The following is a 20,943-nucleotide window of genomic DNA, read 5'->3' as shown; positions in this document are numbered from 1 at the left end:
GCCTTATATCTCTGTTCTTATTAGTGCCAGAGTGAAACTAGACAGAAGAGAGATGCAGTAAATCAATAAGAACAGAGATATAAGGCGTTATTTAGAAGTTTGCATTTTCCATAGTACAAAGCTATAGGAAACAGTGTCCCAAGGTACACACGTGTAACGTACCTTGGGTCAAAACAAGCCTTTTTACTTTTATCTTAATTTAATAAAATCTGGCCACACTAAAGCTTTAGCACAAATACTAGTGATAATAGATTATATATCCTACCGAATATAGAAAATTTCACATTAATATCTTAGTTGTACGCTGCGATAGCTTCATTCAAAGTTGGGGTAGTCGAAAATGTCCCTAGGTACGTTACGTTACCCTACTTGTGTTTATTTTGTGTTTTTGGACTACAATGTAAAATGCGATGTGAATTTTGAAATAAAACTTACAACTTTATTGTGTTGTGTTTATTGTGTATCTTCTCAACAGTCTATGTACCTATGTGATCTATCTACAAATTATAGGCATCAAAATCTATAGCTGAAACGACACTGGGCACAAATATATGGAAGCTGGGACCATCACAAATAGATATGAGTGATACTCGTACGTCGTTGAAAAGGTATTTTTTTGCAGAATATGAATAACGGAAGCGCTATTCCTGATTTACTGTCCAATTAGAATAATCGTACCTTGAAAGTTTTAATATTTTATTTCTGTAATTTTAATGTTTTTGTTATTTTTTCACATTTATTTTTAATTTTTATAACAAAATGATCATCATTGATTATAATATTATATTTGTTTATTATCTCAGTAAATAAAACCAGTTGAAAGTAATTTCTTCCATCTTAATAATACGTGTGTACGTGTATTACGCCTCAACTGTCATCAGGAGAGAGAGTGCAATGCCATAGAAAAATACTTCCTTCCGACGAATATATTTCAAAATGGACAACTTATACGGATTTGTCGTCATAATATTTTTTGTTCACTTGAAAAGAGCTATCCAACGATGTATGACTAATCTTTATTGGACATAGGTCCTAAAACGCCCAGTGTCCTTAGTCGGAAGGGGAGTAAAGTTGACCGGAAACGAATACCATTTAATTCTTCCCGCCAAATTCTCAACCATAGATCTTTGAAGTAGGTGTCCAACAAGGACTTTTGGTGTCTAACTGTCCATAAAAAGGAAGTTCTTCCCAAGGAATAGTTAGGTAGGTAAGGTTAGGTAATTAGGTACCTGCTCATCTAATTTCCTGCGGACTTGCGTGTCACGTCAGTCTCACATTCTAAAACGTAAACAACGATATTGCCCATGTTTGAACTCCTTAAGTGGACGAAATGTGTTCGTGGGCGGGAATCCATCCATGTTTTTAGCAAGGAACATATGTACTGGTTACATACCTACTTGCCACGTTCTCACCGACACGCTAGGAAAAAAAAATCCTTGTTATTCTTCTGAGAATTATTGTAATATAGTATTCTGTGTACCATATGTGAGACAGAGAAAAAGGACTGACACGAGCGAGAGCGAGACGTCAAACTGTCAAAAAAGATGGCGTCTTCGTGAGTTGATCGAGTTGTCCTTTTCGCACTGTAAATTTTTTCGTGCATTCGTACTTTCTTTGTCTAATTATCTAGTAATTTGTTTACTAAAAACATCGTAAAACTTTGTCTACATTTCGTACACACGGTGAGGGGAAGGCGTACGCTTGCAAAGTGATTAAATAGTGAAACAATGCGGCCTTCTGGGCGAGGCGTCTATGTTTACTGTGCCACCGTATCCACGGCTGTATCACCATAAAACTATTTCCAGCACCCCCTGATGCCCTCTTCGCACCCCAATTAACCCTCTAACCGCAAAAATGGACAAAAAAAACAAGAAGAAAACCGTGATCAAGCGGAAAAGCGACGAGGCGGCCGAGTCGGAAAAGAGACAAAAAATTATGGTCAACCGCGCGAAAGTTGAAGAGGAAAAAGATAAGGTTGAGGTTGTGGGCCAAGTGGTGGAGGTGCCGGCGGAGCAGAGCCAGCAGGTGGTGCACACGGGGCAGCTTGTCGAGGGGAACTTCGAGCAGCCAGTCTTCGTCAACATGAAAGGGGAACCGGTCCAGCTAGGCCCCAACACAGTGATTCTGTATGAGCAGAGTGGCAACCCGTCCAACTTTGCCTTTGGGGGGATGTGGACGATGGATTCGTCAGGCCGGATTGTGATGGCCGAGACTATTTATGATGTGAAGGGAGAGCCCGAGGAGGAAGGCAGCACTTTTGTGCAGAACACTGCGGAAGTTAGTAATGTAAGTACAATTTATACTAGAACTGTAGGCTTAAGTTGTGAAAGTTATATCAACTTTCACAACTTAAGCTTTTATATAAAGAACCTGCCTGTTGAATACAGCTACAGAAACAGCATATAATAGGATAGGCTACATGCCACGAGATATAAACGCATCGACTGTTCCTTACCAAACTATGCAGAACAAATGCAGGCCAAAGAGCACCCTTGTGGAGATTGATGCACAGTTACAATAATTTGTTCCTGAAGTAGACATATTTACCTTGTCTGCAGCTAGATATAGAACCTCATGTCTCAATATTATATGTGATCTAAGTGTGTGTACATAGTTATTTATTTGTTATTTATTTTTTTTGTATATGGGCACATGTTTGTACACAAGTGTGTTGTGTTAATTATAAGTAATACCTAGGTATAGCCAAACCAGGAATATAAAAACCCTATATTAAGGGTGCTACATTCGCTTTGAGGACTGCAACACTAAGTATAGTCATACCAATGTGAATTGGCCATGCTCAAATTTATAAGTGTCATTTTTTTGTTATTTATTTTGAAAAGAGTGTCAGTAGCTCAGTGAGAGGATATAATACAATATATTATATCCTATTGGTTCTTTGGAACTTAAGTAACATGTGTACTAACAGTCTTATGGTGTGGTGTGAAGGAAAACATCGTGAGAAAACCCACATTTAGAGTACAGTTGTGTAGGTATTTACCTTGTTGTGTAGGTACTCATTAACGGCAATTTGAAAATAGAGAAATTGTCCTGAAGGCATATTTCCTGAATGGTTTTAGGCATTCAAAAGACAAGAGTTAGTGGGTTAATATTTTCCATCCTCACAGGAATTCGAGATAAACTACACATATAGCCTCGTAAAGGTTTGCATGCAGAACTATGTAATATGTATGAATATGTGGGTGTAATCAGTCAAAATCAGAACCTAAATATTCAACTGATTCATATATGTTATGGTCAGATTGTGCCAATTTTTTTATTTTAATTTGTGTTTCTTCGGCGTATGAAATACAGAGGATGTCTTTCATATATGTTATGGTCAGATTGTGCCAATTTTTTTATTTTAATTTGTGTTTCTTCGGCGTATGAAATACAGAGGATGTCTTTCCTTTTCTGCATATTGTTTTCGGAAGAGCTAGATATACTTACCTTAAAAACATTAAGTAGTTGATAAAAACTACAGTAATAGCTTACAAATTTGCCAAATTCATTTGCTCTGACTATACTATTTACCTACCAGTCATTTTGAAAATAGTATCAGTTATGTTATCAAGTGGAAATAAGTCCAATCCCTCGGAATTTTTCTCTGACAAATACTTGTGTATGTGGTAAATTAGTTTCCTTTCACGGCTATGGATAGCTTTCGGCATTTGGAAACACAAAAAACTCACAAAAACTATAATAAACCCTACGCATTGACAGCACCACAGTTTGACAGCAATAGACAAATGACATTTAGAGTCAATGATACCAGTGCAAGAAAAAAAGAAAAAAGTTCTATTGCTTTTCCGCAATATGGCGAGGGTTTTTATATTCCTGGTTTGGCTATAACTACAAATCTTTATATCTTTTTTTTTGGTGTTCTTGTGAAAACAGCATAAAACCAATTTAATTTTACTGTTAACTTGTGGAAAGCGGTGCCGATTGTACGATTACCATATATTTTAATAAGTTATTTGTTTCTTTAGTATTAAACATTGTACAATTGTTTGTTTTCCCAAATAAAATAAAATAAAACAACATATAAAACAGAATCAAACTGAACAAATAATTCTCATTTCTAATCCATTTAAGAAACCAACATGACCCACTAACATTATGGTAGGTAGGTTGAGACGGCTAAAGTCCTCATTGGCTCATTTAATCATTATATTACCTCACTCTTCCAGCAACAAGTGGAGGAGCAGTCCAGCACGTTCCAGCAGTACGAGATCACCAACAACACGCAGACCGTGGAACAGCCGCAGTACGAGGTGGCCATCATTGATAGCCAGCCTACTGAGGAAGTTGAACGGTAACTCACTCTTGCTATTCAAAAATTATTGAATAGTTATTTTCTCGTTATTTTACTATTACTTAAAGATGTATGACAAATAGTGTAATAGAAAGTTACTCTACATAATGATTGTGTATGACAATGATCATGTATCAAAAGATTAGATTTAAGCCATCAAGCCATAGACCTACTACACAATTCAAGGCCATTAAACGTCAAATCTATTAATTTTTAAGTCTACTGAAAGGGAGCTAGAGTCATTTTTTCATAGTAGATACCAGTTCTATGCAGTAGAATTTGTATATGAATTGATAGGCACTCAGAACTAGGGGGTCGCTCTCTAAATCGATTAACAATCAAACAAGAATGGTCACACAATCGGCACGCTTAATACATTCCTTCATTCTTGATTAAGAGAGTTGCCCTCTTGTGCTGTCCATCCTGTTCATTGAGTATCCCGTCAGATCCCCATCGTCGTCGCAAAAAAACATAAAAATATATGGCTGTGGCAACACACCAATGGGTCCTCGCACTAACACAGCATCCGCGTGACATCCCTCTTCTTACTCTACCACTATATATCTTACTCTCCCCCCCTACAGACCGGACTCCTCAGTCATCGTGACGGAGGCGCAGCTGGCGGCGGCGGGCGCGGGCGCCGTGCGCTGGCTCAACCAGAAGTACGACTTCGTGGTGAGGAAGCTGCAGCTCAACTACGGTATGACTCCTTTAGAACAGATAGTAATATATTTTAGATCACAATTATTAATGCTGTAACATGCGAAAGTGCTCTCCCATCCGAAATCTTGCAAGCATGCACTTGCAATCTTATTTGTATCGAAGATGAATGTCGCTACACCCTATTACCTTCTTGACTAACAGAAAAAAGGCTGGAAACTTAAGCGCTTATCGACCTTAGTCGGTACTACAGTGCTTGATCTGCTTTACACAAAATAAGCAGATGTTGGACTTAAAACCAAGCAAATCAGCGCCTAGTGCTGACCTGAACTTGGCGGCACTGTTCAGTGCTTATCGGCGCGCCGGTAATAGCACTGTTCGAACCGCTCAACCTACGACTTAAGGTACCCTTAAGCACTTATAAGTTTCCAGATTCTCTCTGTATACAGCCAAATGTCTGTTTACTATAATAAGCGTCCATTATGCCCCCCAGACGCGGGCGTGAAGCTGCTCCACAGCGCGTCCGGCTGCATCCAGTGCGTGTACCTCACCACGCCCAGCATGCAGCTCGCCTTCAACGCCGTGCCGCAGTTCCTGTGCATCGAGACCGGTAACTATATGAGTCGGGACATTTCACACGGCCATCCGACCCCGAGCTAGGCAGAGACTGTAATATTGTTATCGGACAGCTGATATATCTACACAAATACATTGATATATACATATTAAATATCAACAACCAGTCAGGGCCACTAACCACTACGCCATTCGGACTTGTAGCATTGTGTGTTCTGTTGGTGGGCTAGCACAGACAAGGGCGTGGAGCTGGGATATATTGTTTCATGCACATAGAGACATCACAAAAATGATCACATCATAAAATGAGCAAGTGTCTTGCTTCTCGGTGCTGAAACGTGTTATAGCTCAGCTTGATGCTATGGTAGATCATAACGCTAGTTTTCAAAAAAATTAAATAGTCGCCTTAGATGTCAAACAAAATTTTTCACGCAATCAGCACACTTAATACAACGACATATATTCGTAGTTATCACTACAGCATTATTTTAAAGCTTCGGAGCGCTGCTTCGTTCGTTCGACGATTTAGAGTGTGACCCCTAACACCACACAAATGTATCCGGAGAAATAATTATTAATTTTACATCCCAACTAGTTCAGTTGTTATGTAAAATTGTTAATCATTTCTGCGTGTACAAATAAAGAGTACCTACTCTCTATATCTATCTATCAATCCTCTCTATATTTCTTTAATGTTTTCTACGACTAATGACATCTTGTTACTTCCAGGCATAGAGTTCAACAGCACAATACCCACAGTGGGGGGCACGGGCAGCCCCTCCGTGAAGCACAACGTGACTCTGTTCCTAGCTGAAGACGGCAACGGGAAGTCGGTCATTGTTAGCGCAGGTAAGTCATATCTGTTGTTAGTAGGCCTAGCACGGGGCGCAAGACGCGACAAAAGTTTTGCGTCGCTCAATGTGAGTCATTGCGTGGTTTTAAGAGCGAGAGCGACGGAAAACTTTTGTCTCGTCATGACGTGCGCGTCTTGCGCCCTGTGCTAGATCTGTATGGTATATTGATAACTTTCTTTATAAATAGACATAAGATACAAATTTCAGACGGATAAAATGAATATTTATATTCCCTATCGCGTTGTGAAACGTCTTGATGTTGTAACTTAAAAGGTCTTTGCTCTCATTCGTGAGGCCGTTGGTTCGAATCCGGCCATGTTACGGTATATTACGGTTAAAGAAAACATCGTGAGCAAACCTGCACATCTAGATTCTAGATGTGTACCCTGGGTGAATTGCACTCATTCACGAAAACGGCGATAGGGCTCGCATGAGTACAAATGTACAGAGAAAAGCGGGTGGCTCGCCTGCCCTATTCTCCCCAATAACTATACCTAACTATCCTACCCGCAGGTATATCAACCCTGATCGGCTCGGACCTCTCGTGGCTGCTGGACACGTTCAAGTCGTGCAACCCGGCGTGGCGGCAGGTGCGCTGCGTCGTGTGCGACCCCAACAAGTGTCAGCAAGTAAGTAATTATTGACTTTTTTAACCACACAGCGTTTATTACAAAAAGAGTAATCGCGAATTTTGAAATTCTGATTTCATTTTCGTGCTTAGATACTCGTATATCATGCTGCACATGTAGGTTTCGGCTTAGTATACCCTTATTGCAATACCCTGTATAATAATAATAATATGTGGACACCCCATTAGACCCCAAACTAGGCAGAGCCTGTAATTGTCGTCGTTTGGGGGTTTTTAACGATGGTTATGTTATTTATTTCATCCATTTTATTAATGGAATCTAAAGTTACCAGATTGAGGCCACTGAAAATAGATTTCGTTTCCCCTAATTTCAGCTCAGCCATCCGAGCTCCCGAGTAAACTGGAGCAACAAGCCTGCATGTTGTAAAACTTTATTCTTTTATTTTACATGCTTATTCGATTGTCTGTTTTTTAATCTCAGATACTAAATCAAGACAATACGGTTCATCAACAGTCAAGTGTCCCACTAATAGAACGACAAGTCACTTAATCACGGGACCATAAAAAAAAACACACTTTAACCGTCGCCTCTCCCCCCAGGTGGTCCGCACAGCGTTCCCATCCGCCCACGTAACCTGCTCAGTCTGGCAGGCCGCCTCCGCCGCAGCCTCGCTAGTGGCCGCCGCCCGCCCGCCCGCGCCCGCGCCGCCCGCCCAGGCCGAGCTCGCCGCCGCCTGCAAGACGTACGCGCTGGCGCTGCTGAGGCAGGACCATACGCCGGCGCAACTACAGGTGATTATCATGACTGTAGAATCCGCTGATAACCTATCTAAGCTTACAACCTATACCTGTCGCAAAATAATAGGGACGATTGATAGCTACAACACAAAAGTTGTGTAGCTGTCAAAACGGGCCTGTTAAGGGGGAGCGATCACTATAAACACTAGAGATGAAACGGATATCCGGCAACTATCCGTTATCCGGCCTATCCGGCGTAAAAATACTATCCGGCCGGATGCCGGATAGTAACCAACATCCGGCCAGATACCGGATACAATAAAAGACGAAAATATTAGGACATTATTTAATTATTACACCGAAACAAAACATAAATTTACCACCAAAACAATGTATGCGTGAAAATTATTCAAATAAGATTTAGTATTCAATATTCATAGTGCACTAGAGGCAGATTATGGTGAATGAACACCAACTTCTCTGCGTTAACAGGCAACAAACGGTTTCGCTTCTCCTCATAAATAAGTCCAGCTTCGGAAAAAAGTCTTTCGCTGTAAACACTGCTACATGGTGCTGAAAGATAAATTCTGACAAATTTGCTCAAGACTGGATACTGCCTCTTATTAGCTGACCACCACTTGTATGGATCTTGATTGCGATCAATGCGCACCGATTTTAAGTAAAAGTCAATCTCATTTGCTATTGAATTCTTTTTTTCTTGATCTTGTAACTGACTGCCGCTATTCTCATATGCGACCTCGTCAAAGCAATCCCAGAAAGTGTCTTGAGCTTCACGAAACACAGCTGACCCTGCATTTTCTTCTTCTCTACTTCTTTTAGCTGGTGTCGATGACGAGTCGCTACTGAGGGAAGACTCGTCACAAGACATTTTTATATATTCCAATAAAATCTTTCGGCGTGGTCTTTCAGCTTCAATCACCCCCAAGTAGTTTGTCTTAAATCGGGGATCTAAGAAAGTTGCGATCAAATAATTAGGATCTTGATTTAAAGAGCTGAAACTACTTTCTAATTCGGCTTTAAAGGTGGCTCTCATGTGTGGCAAATCAGGAGTTCTTTGCTCAGTTTCATTTTTATCTAAATATTTCTTTAAAGCAGCAACGTGTGGTATTACTTCCGAAAATTGTGTTATACTTGTTTAACAATACCACAGGAATCGATCTAGATGGCGCTGTTTACTTACCAACACACTCGGATCGGACCTAGCCAACACAATGGACAACATTTCATTTTCTTTACCCTATATTTTTATTAGCTATTCGGAAAGTTTATAGAAAATTAGTGGACCCGTATTTTTTTATTTTGTATATACAGTAATTTTTGCATGTTATTTTTAACTTTAAAGTTAATTATTTTAAAACCGGAAGAGACGTCACATATTCGGCTCAATTTTTATTTTTGTCTATTGCCTGAGTTTCGAAAAAAAACATAAATGACACTGACAAGTGACATTTAAACTTTGTTTACATGCCAACCAACAAATGGGTCATTTTCAAATGACATTGATATTTCTGATGATGGAAAGTAGGTACTTATCATGTAAAAAAATAAGCAGAAGCATTTTTCAGCTGTGTATGCGGTGGCATGCTCTGGGACATATTATATTGAGGTCATCTCTTAATAAAAAATAAAAAAAATAGTACGAAAGTGTCAGAACAGAATTAATGAAAATGACCCAAACAAACAACAACGTCACGATAAAACGTCAACGTCAATCAAAAATGAAAGTGACAGTTACTTTGTTTTTAAATCTATGGGCTTTGATCATCAAAATGCATCGCACCTGATGCATGACGTCATCAGCACTTTTTTACTATTTTATGATTTTCTCGAAAATGATACATCCAAAAAATACAAAAACATTTTTTTTGTGGCCTTTAGAGTTAAATCTCGAAATGGTTTTCGATTTATAGCAGCTTTAGTTTTTTGAAATGTTGTCCATTACTCGCAACGAGAATGACCAGGTGTGTCAAAAAGTACACTATAGGTGCACAAGATGGTTCTGCTGAAACAATATCGAACGGCCGGATATCCGGCGGCCGGTTATCCGGCCATCCGGCCAGAAGGGCAGCCGGATAACCGGCATCCGGTATCCTGCCAAACAGCTATCCGTTTCATCTCTAATAAACACACACGCTCGCATGACATGGCTTTGCCCGAAGTTACAGAGACTACAGAGCTTTTAGTATCTGAAGCGGGGAATTGTTACTCAAAATAATGTGAGAGCCTAGCGAAGCGAGGCAATTAAAATTACAAACAAACTCTAGAGCCGTGCGAAGCGAGTTGGAGCAAAGCGACCATAACCATAACACAGTACCACCTTGTATCTTTCTATTTTCTATCTAAGCCATCAAAAGGTTCTCTGGTAAAGAAAGACGCAATAAGACCTTATTTTCGTAATGTTTTATTTTCTTCCATGGTGCAAAACAAAAAGTTACCTATTCCATTCTAACCACACCACTAACCCCCCAGGTGCTAAAACGCGGCATCCTCGGCACCCGCTACAGCGCTTCGCTCGGCAACAAGGTGTGGGACGCGCTGACCCGGCCGGGCGCGCCGCTCCACAAGCTGGACGCGTGGCTCGAGCCGCACAACTACACCAACATACTGCACAAGGTACACTAGGCACCAAGTGGGACTACTGTAGCTACAGTGTACACTAGGAACCATGCACGATTGCTTTATTAGGAAGTTACGTCATTTTAGTCGGAAGTTTAGTAATTTATTCGGATGGTTAGTAATTTAGTTGGGTAAAGTTTAGTCACTTAGTCGGAAGTTTAGCATTATACTAATTATCACAATGTGGCAGCACAAGGCAGGTTTACGCTCAATAGTTGGCACTAAGAGTCGAAGTGAAGCTAATCGGAGCGAAGCAATTTGCTTTATCATTCGGAGAATCAGTTCAGACTGCAAATTGATTAAAGTTCAAGCATTTTTGTCCCCGTCCCCCGCAACATATTTGCTTTTTTTTTAATTATGTTTGTGTTAGAAATGAATTTTCTTTCAAAGTGTATTGGAAAAAGATAAATTAATCCATCCACATATGCTTCCCGCCAGCAGGGCCTGGAGCGGCTGGTGTCCAAGTTCTCGGCGCTAGTCCGGAGTCCCCTGCAGCCCGACGAGTTCGTGTCGCTGTTCTTCAACGTGGCCAACCAGCTCGAGGATGAGAGGAGGAACTTCGCGCTGAGTCGGTTGAGGGTGAGCATTTATAGTTATTTATCCTATCCTACTAATATTATAAAGGCGAAACATTGTGTATATGTTTGTAACTTCTTCACGTCAAAGCGGTTGAACCAATTTTGACGAAATTTGGTACGAAGTTAGCTGACACCTTCGATTAACACATAGGCTACTTTTTATCTCAGAATTCCCACGGGAAAACTTTTTGAGGTGAAGCAAAACTTGCGGGAACAGCTAGTATTATATAAAAGAAATAAGTTTTAGATACACTATTTAAAACTGAAGAACGGCTGAATTGATACCTTAATAAGATGGTTGAGAGGTAGCTGAGAAACAGGATACTTTTTTGTCCTGGAATCTTTTTATCTACGGCAGTTTTTAGACAAGCAAGCAAGCAACAGCTACTTTATTATTAATCACGAATGTGTCGGTGGTGGTACGGAAGCTGCAGTGGACTACAGTTCGTACGACACGTACAGGCCGTTTTTTTAAATTAGCTTTATCAAATTCTAATTATATTTCTTTCCTCACCCAGGACACGGAAACCCTGAAGCAGTCGCCCACAGACACCATCACTCAGTACGCGTACAACCTGATGAGCCACCAGACCAAGCTCGCGCAGAAGTGCCTCGACGACCGCGCCGGCCGGTGCGTAGTGAGGGATATAGGCCTCGATTTGTACAGTTCGGTCCGAACTAGTACCTAGGCCTGAAATTGGCTGCTGTAACACTTTTGTATCTTATCAAACTAACCAATCGCTAATGTTTGAAACAATTAATAGGTGGTCTGTTACTATGACAAAGTTGCTAGGTACAAAAAGTGTTATATCTCCAACTTCAGACCTATCTACTTGTTTGGTCCGAACTGTATCCAAATATATACCTACAGCATAACTAGCACAGGAAACAAGACGCTCACAAGAAGACGTAGCGAACGATAAACTTTTGTAACATCGTGCGCCCCGTGCTAGGTATGTAGGCTGATGCTAAAGTAGTAGAGTAAGCCAAAAGAGGGTGAATCGATCTGGATGTCGTTCTGATCAACTTCTGTTCTGTCCTACTCTTCAAGCCACAGCCGCCAACAACACTCTGTTCACAGCCTTCCTCTACTACCACACTGGTCATCGGTTCTTTGGCAGATGTGACGGGCTACTGCCACTTCAGCTTACAACTTATTGACGAATTTATTATGACATATTCTCTCATAATTCGTTTATAGATCTTTTATTCTTAAAAATTCACCCCAAGGTAGATTTTGGAAACTTGTTTGCTTGTTAGGAAACTTGTTTTGAATTTACCCTACCACTGTAATGTAAAAAATCTTATTTATTAAGCTTGAATAAATGTGTACCTCAGAGGTATAAACAGTAACTCTTTTTTTACACTTATGTGATAGAGCTCATTCACACCATCTCCATAGAGCAAAAAAAGTTTACTTATTATTGTTTACCTCGGAGGCACAGAAATTTTCGAACATACGCTTCCCACAATCCTCCAAAAAGTGGTACCGTCATACTTGTAATACCCCTCTACCCCCCTCCCCCCGCGCCCCTGACTGACCCCCCCTCTGCCCAGAAGGCACAGCAGCGCGGCCATCTGCAAGTACGGCACCAGCACGCAGGAGTGCTCGTGTCTCTTCAGCAACCCTGGGACATATCACCCCAGGGAGGGTTATGGGAAACGTATGTCGAAGAATTTACCATATATGTAAACATCGAATTTATTAGACTAGAATAAATCTGTACCTCATAGGTAAACAGTGATAAGTCCATTTTTTGTACTCTCTTTTTTTAAACTTATGTAATAGCGTACAAGCGATCTCAATAGATTAAAAAAAGGGACGAAAAAAGGACTTATTACTGTTTACATCTGAGGTAGATACATTTTCGCACATACGCTTCCCACAATCCTCCCAAAAGTGATACCGTTATACTTTTAATTTTCGAACATACGCATCCCGTTATACTTTTAAGTCACAGTTTCTATTCAACTCAATCCACCCCCCCGCGCCCCTGACTGACCCCCCCTCTGCCCAGAAGGCACAGCAGCGCGGCCATTTGCATCAGTAAAATACATGTAATAAAAAATCGAATTTATTAGAGTTCTCAAACATGCGCTTCCCACAACCCTCCCAAAAGTGACACCGTCACAGTTTTTGTTTCAATTCAGTTTTAATCCCACTCTACCCCCCTCCCCCGCGCCCCTGACTGACCCCCCCCCTGCGCCCCTGACTGACCCCCCCTCTGCCCAGAAGGCACAGCAGCGCGGCCATCTGCAAGTACGGCACCAGCACGCAGGAGTGCTCGTGTCTCTTCAGCAAGGTGTACAAGCTGCCGTGTAGACATATACTGATGCTTACTACGGAGCTTAAGGTACGTGCAATAGTGATGTCGATTCTGAACGCAGAAATTCTAATTTTAGATCTGTCAAAACCTTAATTTCTTGATTAAAATAAGAATCTATGAATGTTTTCTTAAATCTCATTTTCCACTGGAAAAAAATATAGTTTGACAGCGTTAATTTAGAATTTCAACCTTCAGAATAGCTGCCATTGTATACTTTGCCTGAAACAGCTAAGAAATTTTTTTTTTTTTCCAATTCATATTCAAATGTTTTTATTCATCGTTCAAATATAATTAAATATTTTGTGAACCGCAATATTTTATTAACAAACAATTGTCCGTTTGGAAACTGCTTTGGGTAGCTCAATAGTATATATTTTATATAAAAATACGGTGGGTCTATCTATCTATCTATCATGGCGAGCTGATTATCCGCATATAGCCTCTAAGGCTGGCCATTATGCGTAAAATTATTACTTACCACAAAAAAGTTTGTAGTTTATCTTAATTTTGACACAGAAAGTGATAGCATAATAGCTAAACATTTGTTAGGCGTACCTATGCATGTCTAGTTTTTGTAATCGTCATCTAAAACTATCGGATATTTTCAGGTGAAGACGCACATCCCGTTCGAGCCGCGCTGGACGGTGCAGCACTGCCTGTTCGGCTGCGACAACAACCCCGCCGGCGCCGCCAGCAACACCAACGCCGGTTAGTATTACTAACTAATAAAATAGCTCAATAAAAGATGAGACTGATGTGTTATTCCAGGGTGTCAGCCACAGACATACCACCGCCGGTACTTTAGCCATTTACTTAAGATCAAGTGACTCAATAACTGAGACGTATAATATACACTCACGAGCGTTCAATAAGTTCCAGTGACAATGGCATAAAATTACTCCTAAACGGAAATGTGTAGCTTAATAACACTCTGTGAAAATTTAAGTATAGTGCCACAAACTTAGGGCTCCCACACATAAACACGACACGATGTCGCATCGTGCCACGACGCGGCGTCGTTTCACGATACGACGTCGCGTCGCGAAAATTTACGACTACCATCGTGAAAAAAACACGACATCGTAACGTAAAGTTCCGCGGCACGATGCCGTCGACACAACATTCATTCCCTAAAATGGACCGCAGTAGACGCGTACTGCTTCTGCTGTTAATAAGAAGACGAAGAAAGAAAAGACAGACACTCAGAAGATACTGGATCCACCCATTTCTTTCAACAATGAATAATAGGAGTCACTTTTTAAAGAAGTACAATGCCTTGAAAATAGACCACAACAAGTTCGTGTATCGACACGTAACGACGTCGCGTCGTGAATTTACGCGACGCGACGTCGTATCGTGAAACGACGCCGCGTCGTGGCACGATGCGACATCGTGTCGTGTTTATGTGTGGGAGCCCTTATCTGTTCCGGTGAGAGTGAACTAAAATTGATCCATATCTGATTACTTACTCATGAATGACATATTGATATAGATTAGATGGGTTTATTAAAACCGCAAGGGCTAATTACCACTACGGGCAAACTTAAAATCTTATAGAATTAGTAAATATTAGACATTTACGTGAGCTCTCACCGGAACAGATAAGTTTGTGGCACTGTACATTTAACAGCGCATCAGAGTCTTACCAACTAAAAATGAAAATATTGTGTCAAAATTTTAAATTAAATTTTAAAATGGACCTCATTTGGTGTCGGCATTTTGTAAGTGGAACTATTTTATAGCACGTGAGTGTATTATAATCATAAAACAACAAGATTATGTCCAATCGAAATGCTTTACAATAATATATTTTTCAGGAGGTGCAATATTAGAGCAAGTGGTGGTGGACGCGGACAACCAACACCGACAGATACAGCAGCCGCAGCAAATACACCAGGTACGTAAGAAAGAAAGAAAGAAAAACTTTATTTGACTCAGACAGCAATATTTATAGTACAGCGACAGCTCAAATGACACTACGCTGGTTTTACAGTGGAAGCCTTTTTAATGTACAGCATACTGTCTACAGCCCACATCATCAGCCTTCCACAGTTGGATAAAGGCGCTAAAAAACCAGTCTTCGGCGTTCCTCCATCCAGCCTCTATCGGCTGCCTATGGCATCCAGCGACTTCTAATTTACAAAATATGAATTTACGGAGTAAAGTAGAGGCCAGCATAAAGCCACAGCGCTGGTTTTCTGCTGGCTTTACCACATGTTGTCTGTGTGCAGGTGAGCGGCGTGCGACAGCAGCAGTACGTGTTCGCGGCGCAGCACGGCCAGCCCGCCACGCCCGTGTCGCAGGTAACAATTACTGTACCTATTGAGCGGGCTTTATAGTAGTGATAAATGTTGGAGAAGTCAAAATAATGGTGATATAGAGGGCATTCGAAGAGACCCCAAGCATAGCTCATTGGGCATCAAAATTTGTTGTGTAAAAGAAATTGCTTTAAGAGATAAGATCGCAAAACCTAGTTTAAATAAAAAAATACACAGGGTGACTTGCACCATAATTTTAAATCTGTGTAGGTGTCTAATCTCGATTTAGAAAACTTCAATCGATATTAATTTATCCCTTAAATCGAGATTTTCGCTAAATCAATTTTTTATTTTGGTAAACGCTGGCGTTTAGCACGTGTCTAATTAGTTATCAGGCGTTTGGAAGTACTAAATATTTGTAAAACACATTAAAATGATGACTTCATATTCCCGTGTCCTTCAGGTGATATTCTGCGGCGGCGGCGTGCAGGGCGTGGGCGGCGTGGCGGGCGTGGGCGGCGGCGCGCCCGTCATCACCTCCGTGCTGCCCCCCGGCGGCGCCGTGCTCACGCCGCACCACTCTATACACCAGTGAACACCAGTGAAATAGCATTAACTATAATAGAAGACCTGTGAATAGAAGCAATATTGGGTTAACTACTAGGAGTGTGGAAAGTTATGAAAGTGGAAACACCAGTGAATAGACGCGAGAATGCAGTGAACACTTACTGTCACCAGGCGGCGTCGTGCTCACGTCGCACCACTCTATACACCAGTGAATATGCGGGAAACTGCAGTGAACACTATAAGAGAACACCAGTGAATAGAAGCAATATTGACTTGACAAGTGAAAAGGCGCAATGCTTTAGCAGAAGACCAGTGAATAGAAGCAAAATTGGCTATTGACAACTAGGTGTGTAGAAGTGAATGCCACGGACACTAGTTACATGTGAAAGTGAAAACACCAGTAAATAGAGGCGCCTTGGCAAGGATAGCTCAGTGAATAGAAGCGATACTTCCTAGTGGAAATGTACATGTAAATGAAAGTGAATACATCAGTGAATTCATCAGTGAATAGGGGTGTGAAGACTAGGGGTGGAGACCAGTGAATTAGAACACTGTAACAATTAAACAGCATTAACAATAGTAGAAGACCAGTGAATAGAAGCAATATTGACTTGACAAGTGAAAAGGAGCGAATGCTTTAGCAGAAGACCAGTGAATAGAGAGGGAAAATCCTTAACAACTAGGAGTGAATAAGTGAATAATTCTGCTGACACTAGTGGAAATGTATAAAAGTGGAAACACCAGTAAATAGAGGCGCCTTGGCAAGGATAGCTCAGTGAATAGAAGCGATACTTATTAAAGTGTAAATCGGTCTTTATTGGAGTGTAAATCGCTTTGGTCCCATCATTATAAGCGGAATATTATAGTGCTCATTACTGCCCTAAGAATAGGCACTATATTATAACTATTTCTTCGTCACGTGTATATGAAGTAGCAATAACTGGAGAATAAGGCTTGCTTCGGTACGAGTTAGAGAATCACAATGTAAATATTACGAATTTTAATAATTAGTAGGTAATCTCAGCATAATTCATTGTATTTGAAGAATGCAGTTTCTGATCTTGCCTCGAACGAATTTTATTGTAAATTGAAATATAGTTGAACTGTAGTGCTAATAGGTGGCTGACAACATGTCGTAATGTCACTACAGCTGCAGCTGCACGGGTTCGATATCGACGTAGATAAACGTAACTATATCGCGATTCGCCATTAATACGGCGCTGTGATTGGTTGAACGCACATTTACGAGTTTATCTACGTCGATAATGAACCCGTGCATCTGCAGCTGGTTTCAATAGAAATACACAGGAACGAAAGCTGTTAGTACGTGGTTAGTACCAATTGGGTTTTGCTATTTACGAAAACGAGGTTTACACATTATCTGTCAAAAGTTTCATGATAGTTTCCGCTAGAGGCGCCACTTTGTATGCATGAAAACGTAAACTTTCTTAGTTTTCGACAAACTATCAAACCTGTACTAGGATTGACGTTGCGACATGTCGTTAGCCACAACCTCGCGTCGCCAGCGGCCAATTGGCACCCTTATGTACATTTGTTTTATAATAATGGCCATTAATCACATTCAGAGATGAGGTTTTTATTTTATAAATCCTAAACTCTAACTCCTTAATCCCCATTTACGTATAGTAGCCAATTATGTAATTTATATTAAGTAATTTAACTAAATACCTATAAGACTCATAAATTATATAAGCTAGCTATTAGATTGTATATTTTATTGTTATTTATAGACATGTGGTAGATTTGTACGCTATGTAATAGACTTGTAAAATAAATAACCTTTTTTATTTAAACTTTTTCGTTGTCTATTTTAGCTTGACTCCTTGAGCCTATTCTATTCTATTCTCTGAGGGGGTGTAAGTACCTGCACCTGGCTCTCTCGAGTGGAACCTTTGTGCATATCCCCAAGGTCTAAACTGCCTTCCTAAGCTTGGACCATTTCCCACCACGCTGGTCCACTGCGGGTTGGTGGGTTCACATATCAGATGTGCTAGATCTAGATATGCAGGTTTCCTCACGATGTTTTCCTTCACCGTAAGAGCGATGGTATACATTGTACTTAAGTTAAAAGAACTCATTGGTACATGTCAGCGCCGGGATTCGAACCCGCATCTCTTGATTGAGAAGCGGGCGTTCACCCGACTGAGCTACCACCGCTCCTTGAGCCTATATTCATTTATCAAATTGATATAACGTGCGTAGATATAGAAACATCTGAAAATGACGACGCTTCCATAAGTGAGAGTAGGACAGAGTGCTGTCCTATGAAAGAATGAGACAGCACGAGTCCTTCCTTCGTTTTCATATAGATTCCTTATGTGCACGCTTTATAGTAACGACCTTTTCACTGGCAGTTAGTTATAATAATGCGATGACAAGTATAAAAAAAATGTGGGTAGTAAAATAAAATCCATCATGATTTTAAACTAATTAATTTAATTAAAAAAGCCATATATACAGAGAACGCGGTAATTCGGGTATGCAACTATACAAGACACAGGTTTTTTACACTTACACATATTGTATTGAAGCCAGATATTTTCAAGAAGTTATTTATACGTTCCCTTAAAGCCTCGTATTCACTAGGCGACAAATTGTCGCAGAACCTGTCTAGGCACATGTCGTCTACGTGTCGCCGCGACGTCGCGCTCTGTTCTGCGACGTCGCACGCGACTATACAGCGACATCTACGTGTCGCAGAACAGGTTCCGTGTTTTGGCTCGCGAGACAGAACTTCCTGCGACATCAGTCTAGCGCATAGAGTATATTTTTTTACTAGGTCTAGCGACCGCTGTTGCAGAGTGTGGACGCGTGCGCGACTTCTGTATCACGACATGTTACCAAAATGTTCTGAGAACACGCCCCGTAGATGTTCTGTAACAGTCTCAGAACTTGTGCCCTAGTGAATTCGAGGCTTAAGGTTCCCTCTTTTATGCGTTAGATTGATATTAATAATTAAGGCAATCTCAAGTTATCTTCCTTCTAATACACGTTGTTAAAACTTAACTCCAAAATATCTGGCTTTAATAATGACGTGTCATTGAATACCTAAAACTTATAAAATTAAACAAAAATAACATTACAGATCCACAGAGAACATTATTTAAAGTTAATTAATTACATAAAGTTACATAATAATGAACAAACATGTTTCAAGGTTCCAGTCACTGGCAAAATAATAGAAAATTAATATTTATGCCTACTTTGAGTCATTATAACATAGATGAGTTGACTGTACAGTACATAAATATAAATACAAAATAAGTACAAACATAATAATTATTATCATAGTGCATGAGGTAAAATTAACTATTGGAAATTGCTAACTTTTGCTGATGAAATGAAAGTCAACTAAGTTACAAAAAGAGAACGATTTTACGCTTAAAAAAACGATACACTAAGAAAGTCAGTCCAAGTTTAAAAACAAATACTTTTTAGTTAGTAACCGAATATTTTACTGTAAACTAAAAAACTAGGCTTCAAAGAGTAATCGTATGAACCAGCATAAAAATACACTAAACACAGGCAGGATTTTAGCAAAACAATCAATAAATATTTTCTTAATTTTCGTGACACGTTGGAGACGTTTTTATAGCACCAAAGTGAAGGCAGCAAAAACAAATAAATAAAAATGGCGCCACATTGCTAAATGTAAACTTAACGCACAACATAAATTAAATTTGATTGACCACTGCAGTTTTGTGACACGGCATCTGAAAAAGCGTCTATTCACAACGCATCACAAAAACTTTAACCTTTTTAATGTTTTATAAATTTAATTTTATTTATCTACTCGGATTTCAAGTCAAAATTGGGGAAGGTGTATATTTTTTATAAAGGTGTTGCAACAAAGTTTGTAAGTCGAGCAGGATGGTCACCTTTAAATCGACGAACGAATGAAATCTCCGAAGCTTTGGAAAAACAAAATTGTTCGTTCGTCAATTTAGAGACCTCCTAGAGATCCGTTTCTCATCAATTCATGGTTAATTATAATGAGGGTCAATTTTCACAATTAACGAAAACATTTAAACGATAACTACGCTACAATAGCTTTTTTACAAAATCATCAAAAAAACGCACTCATAGTGATTCATTCATTACTATTAAAAATCTAGCATTTACGATGTATCGCTCTTATGGTTACTAACGTTTTAATATTACCTATTTTTTTTACTTTAAAAGTATGTATTTCTAATGTATGTTTTTTAATCCCAGATTCTGAGTGGTTCCTCAACATTCGATTGTCCCGTCAATAGAACGATAAGTGACTTAATCGCGGGACAATCGACTGTTGATGAACCGTTCAGAATCTGTCAATTTAGTATCTGAGATTAAAAAACAGACTTTAGGCTTGCATTTGCTTGCCAGTCATATAGCTTTTAGGGTCTTTCAACATGGCATCTCTAGCAGTCCGCTAAACATTTCCCTTGACTTAAATAACGGCAGGCTTCAGTCATTTTAGTTTTATATTTGGAATTAATATTGATTGTGTTTTGGTGCTAATTTTTTATTTTATTTTTCGGGAACTGAATAAAGGTATTAATTAAGAGAGTCGGAGTCATAATCCTAACGATATTAAATTACACTTTACAACATAATGATAGGCAGACTTTATTGCGATTTTAGACACATATTTCCTCATAACTATCATAATTTTACGAAACTAAATTTTAACATTTACCAAATAGTTTTTTTTTTCAAAATAACGTTTCTTTTTTGCAACAAAATTACACAAAGTATACTATAAATGTACAATATTTCGCATTCGTTGTAAAACTATTTACAATGCTGTACTAACAATTTTTATTTATATTTTCTGTTTA

At 39.7% G+C, this 20,943-nt stretch overlaps 1 protein-coding gene and 1 long non-coding RNA gene across 5 annotated transcripts; both read left to right on the top strand.

The window, feature by feature from the left end:
- The first annotated feature begins 1,489 nt into the window (after positions 1–1,489).
- On the top strand, positions 1,490–16,426 carry LOC105393671. 4 transcript variants are annotated; one of them, XM_048629924.1, is made up of 16 exons: positions 1,490–2,286; positions 4,191–4,315; positions 4,900–5,015; positions 5,469–5,585; positions 6,281–6,400; positions 6,919–7,034; positions 7,595–7,786; positions 10,223–10,366; positions 10,808–10,948; positions 11,466–11,578; positions 13,181–13,301; positions 13,883–13,982; positions 15,092–15,171; positions 15,506–15,577; positions 15,996–16,104; positions 16,289–16,426. In XM_048629924.1, exons 1-16 carry the CDS (start codon positions 1,855–1,857, stop codon positions 16,309–16,311), a joined length of 2,121 nt encoding a protein of 706 aa, XP_048485881.1. In that variant the 5' UTR covers positions 1,490–1,854; the 3' UTR covers positions 16,312–16,426. The 4 variants fall into 4 exon arrangements, with proteins under 4 accessions (XP_048485881.1, XP_048485880.1, XP_048485883.1 ...); XM_048629923.1 differs by lacking the exon at positions 16,289–16,426 and having other exon boundaries at positions 15,996–16,281; XM_048629926.1 differs by lacking the exon at positions 16,289–16,426 and having other exon boundaries at positions 1,491–2,286; positions 13,184–13,301; positions 15,996–16,281.
- A 2,044-nt stretch (positions 16,427–18,470) lies between these two features.
- LOC125490493 lies at positions 18,471–20,001 on the top strand. Its single transcript, XR_007267700.1, has 2 exons — positions 18,471–18,679; positions 19,041–20,001. It is a non-coding gene; the product is annotated as an uncharacterized LOC125490493 (long non-coding RNA).
- The last annotated feature ends 942 nt before the right edge of the window (positions 20,002–20,943 follow it).

Source organism: Plutella xylostella, chromosome 24 (assembly GCF_932276165.1).
Source record: "Plutella xylostella chromosome 24, ilPluXylo3.1, whole genome shotgun sequence".
Lineage (NCBI taxonomy): Eukaryota > Metazoa > Arthropoda > Insecta > Lepidoptera > Plutellidae > Plutella > Plutella xylostella.
The sequence above is the reverse complement of the archived record's forward strand: the minus strand, read 5'-3'. Positions and strand labels throughout refer to the sequence as shown.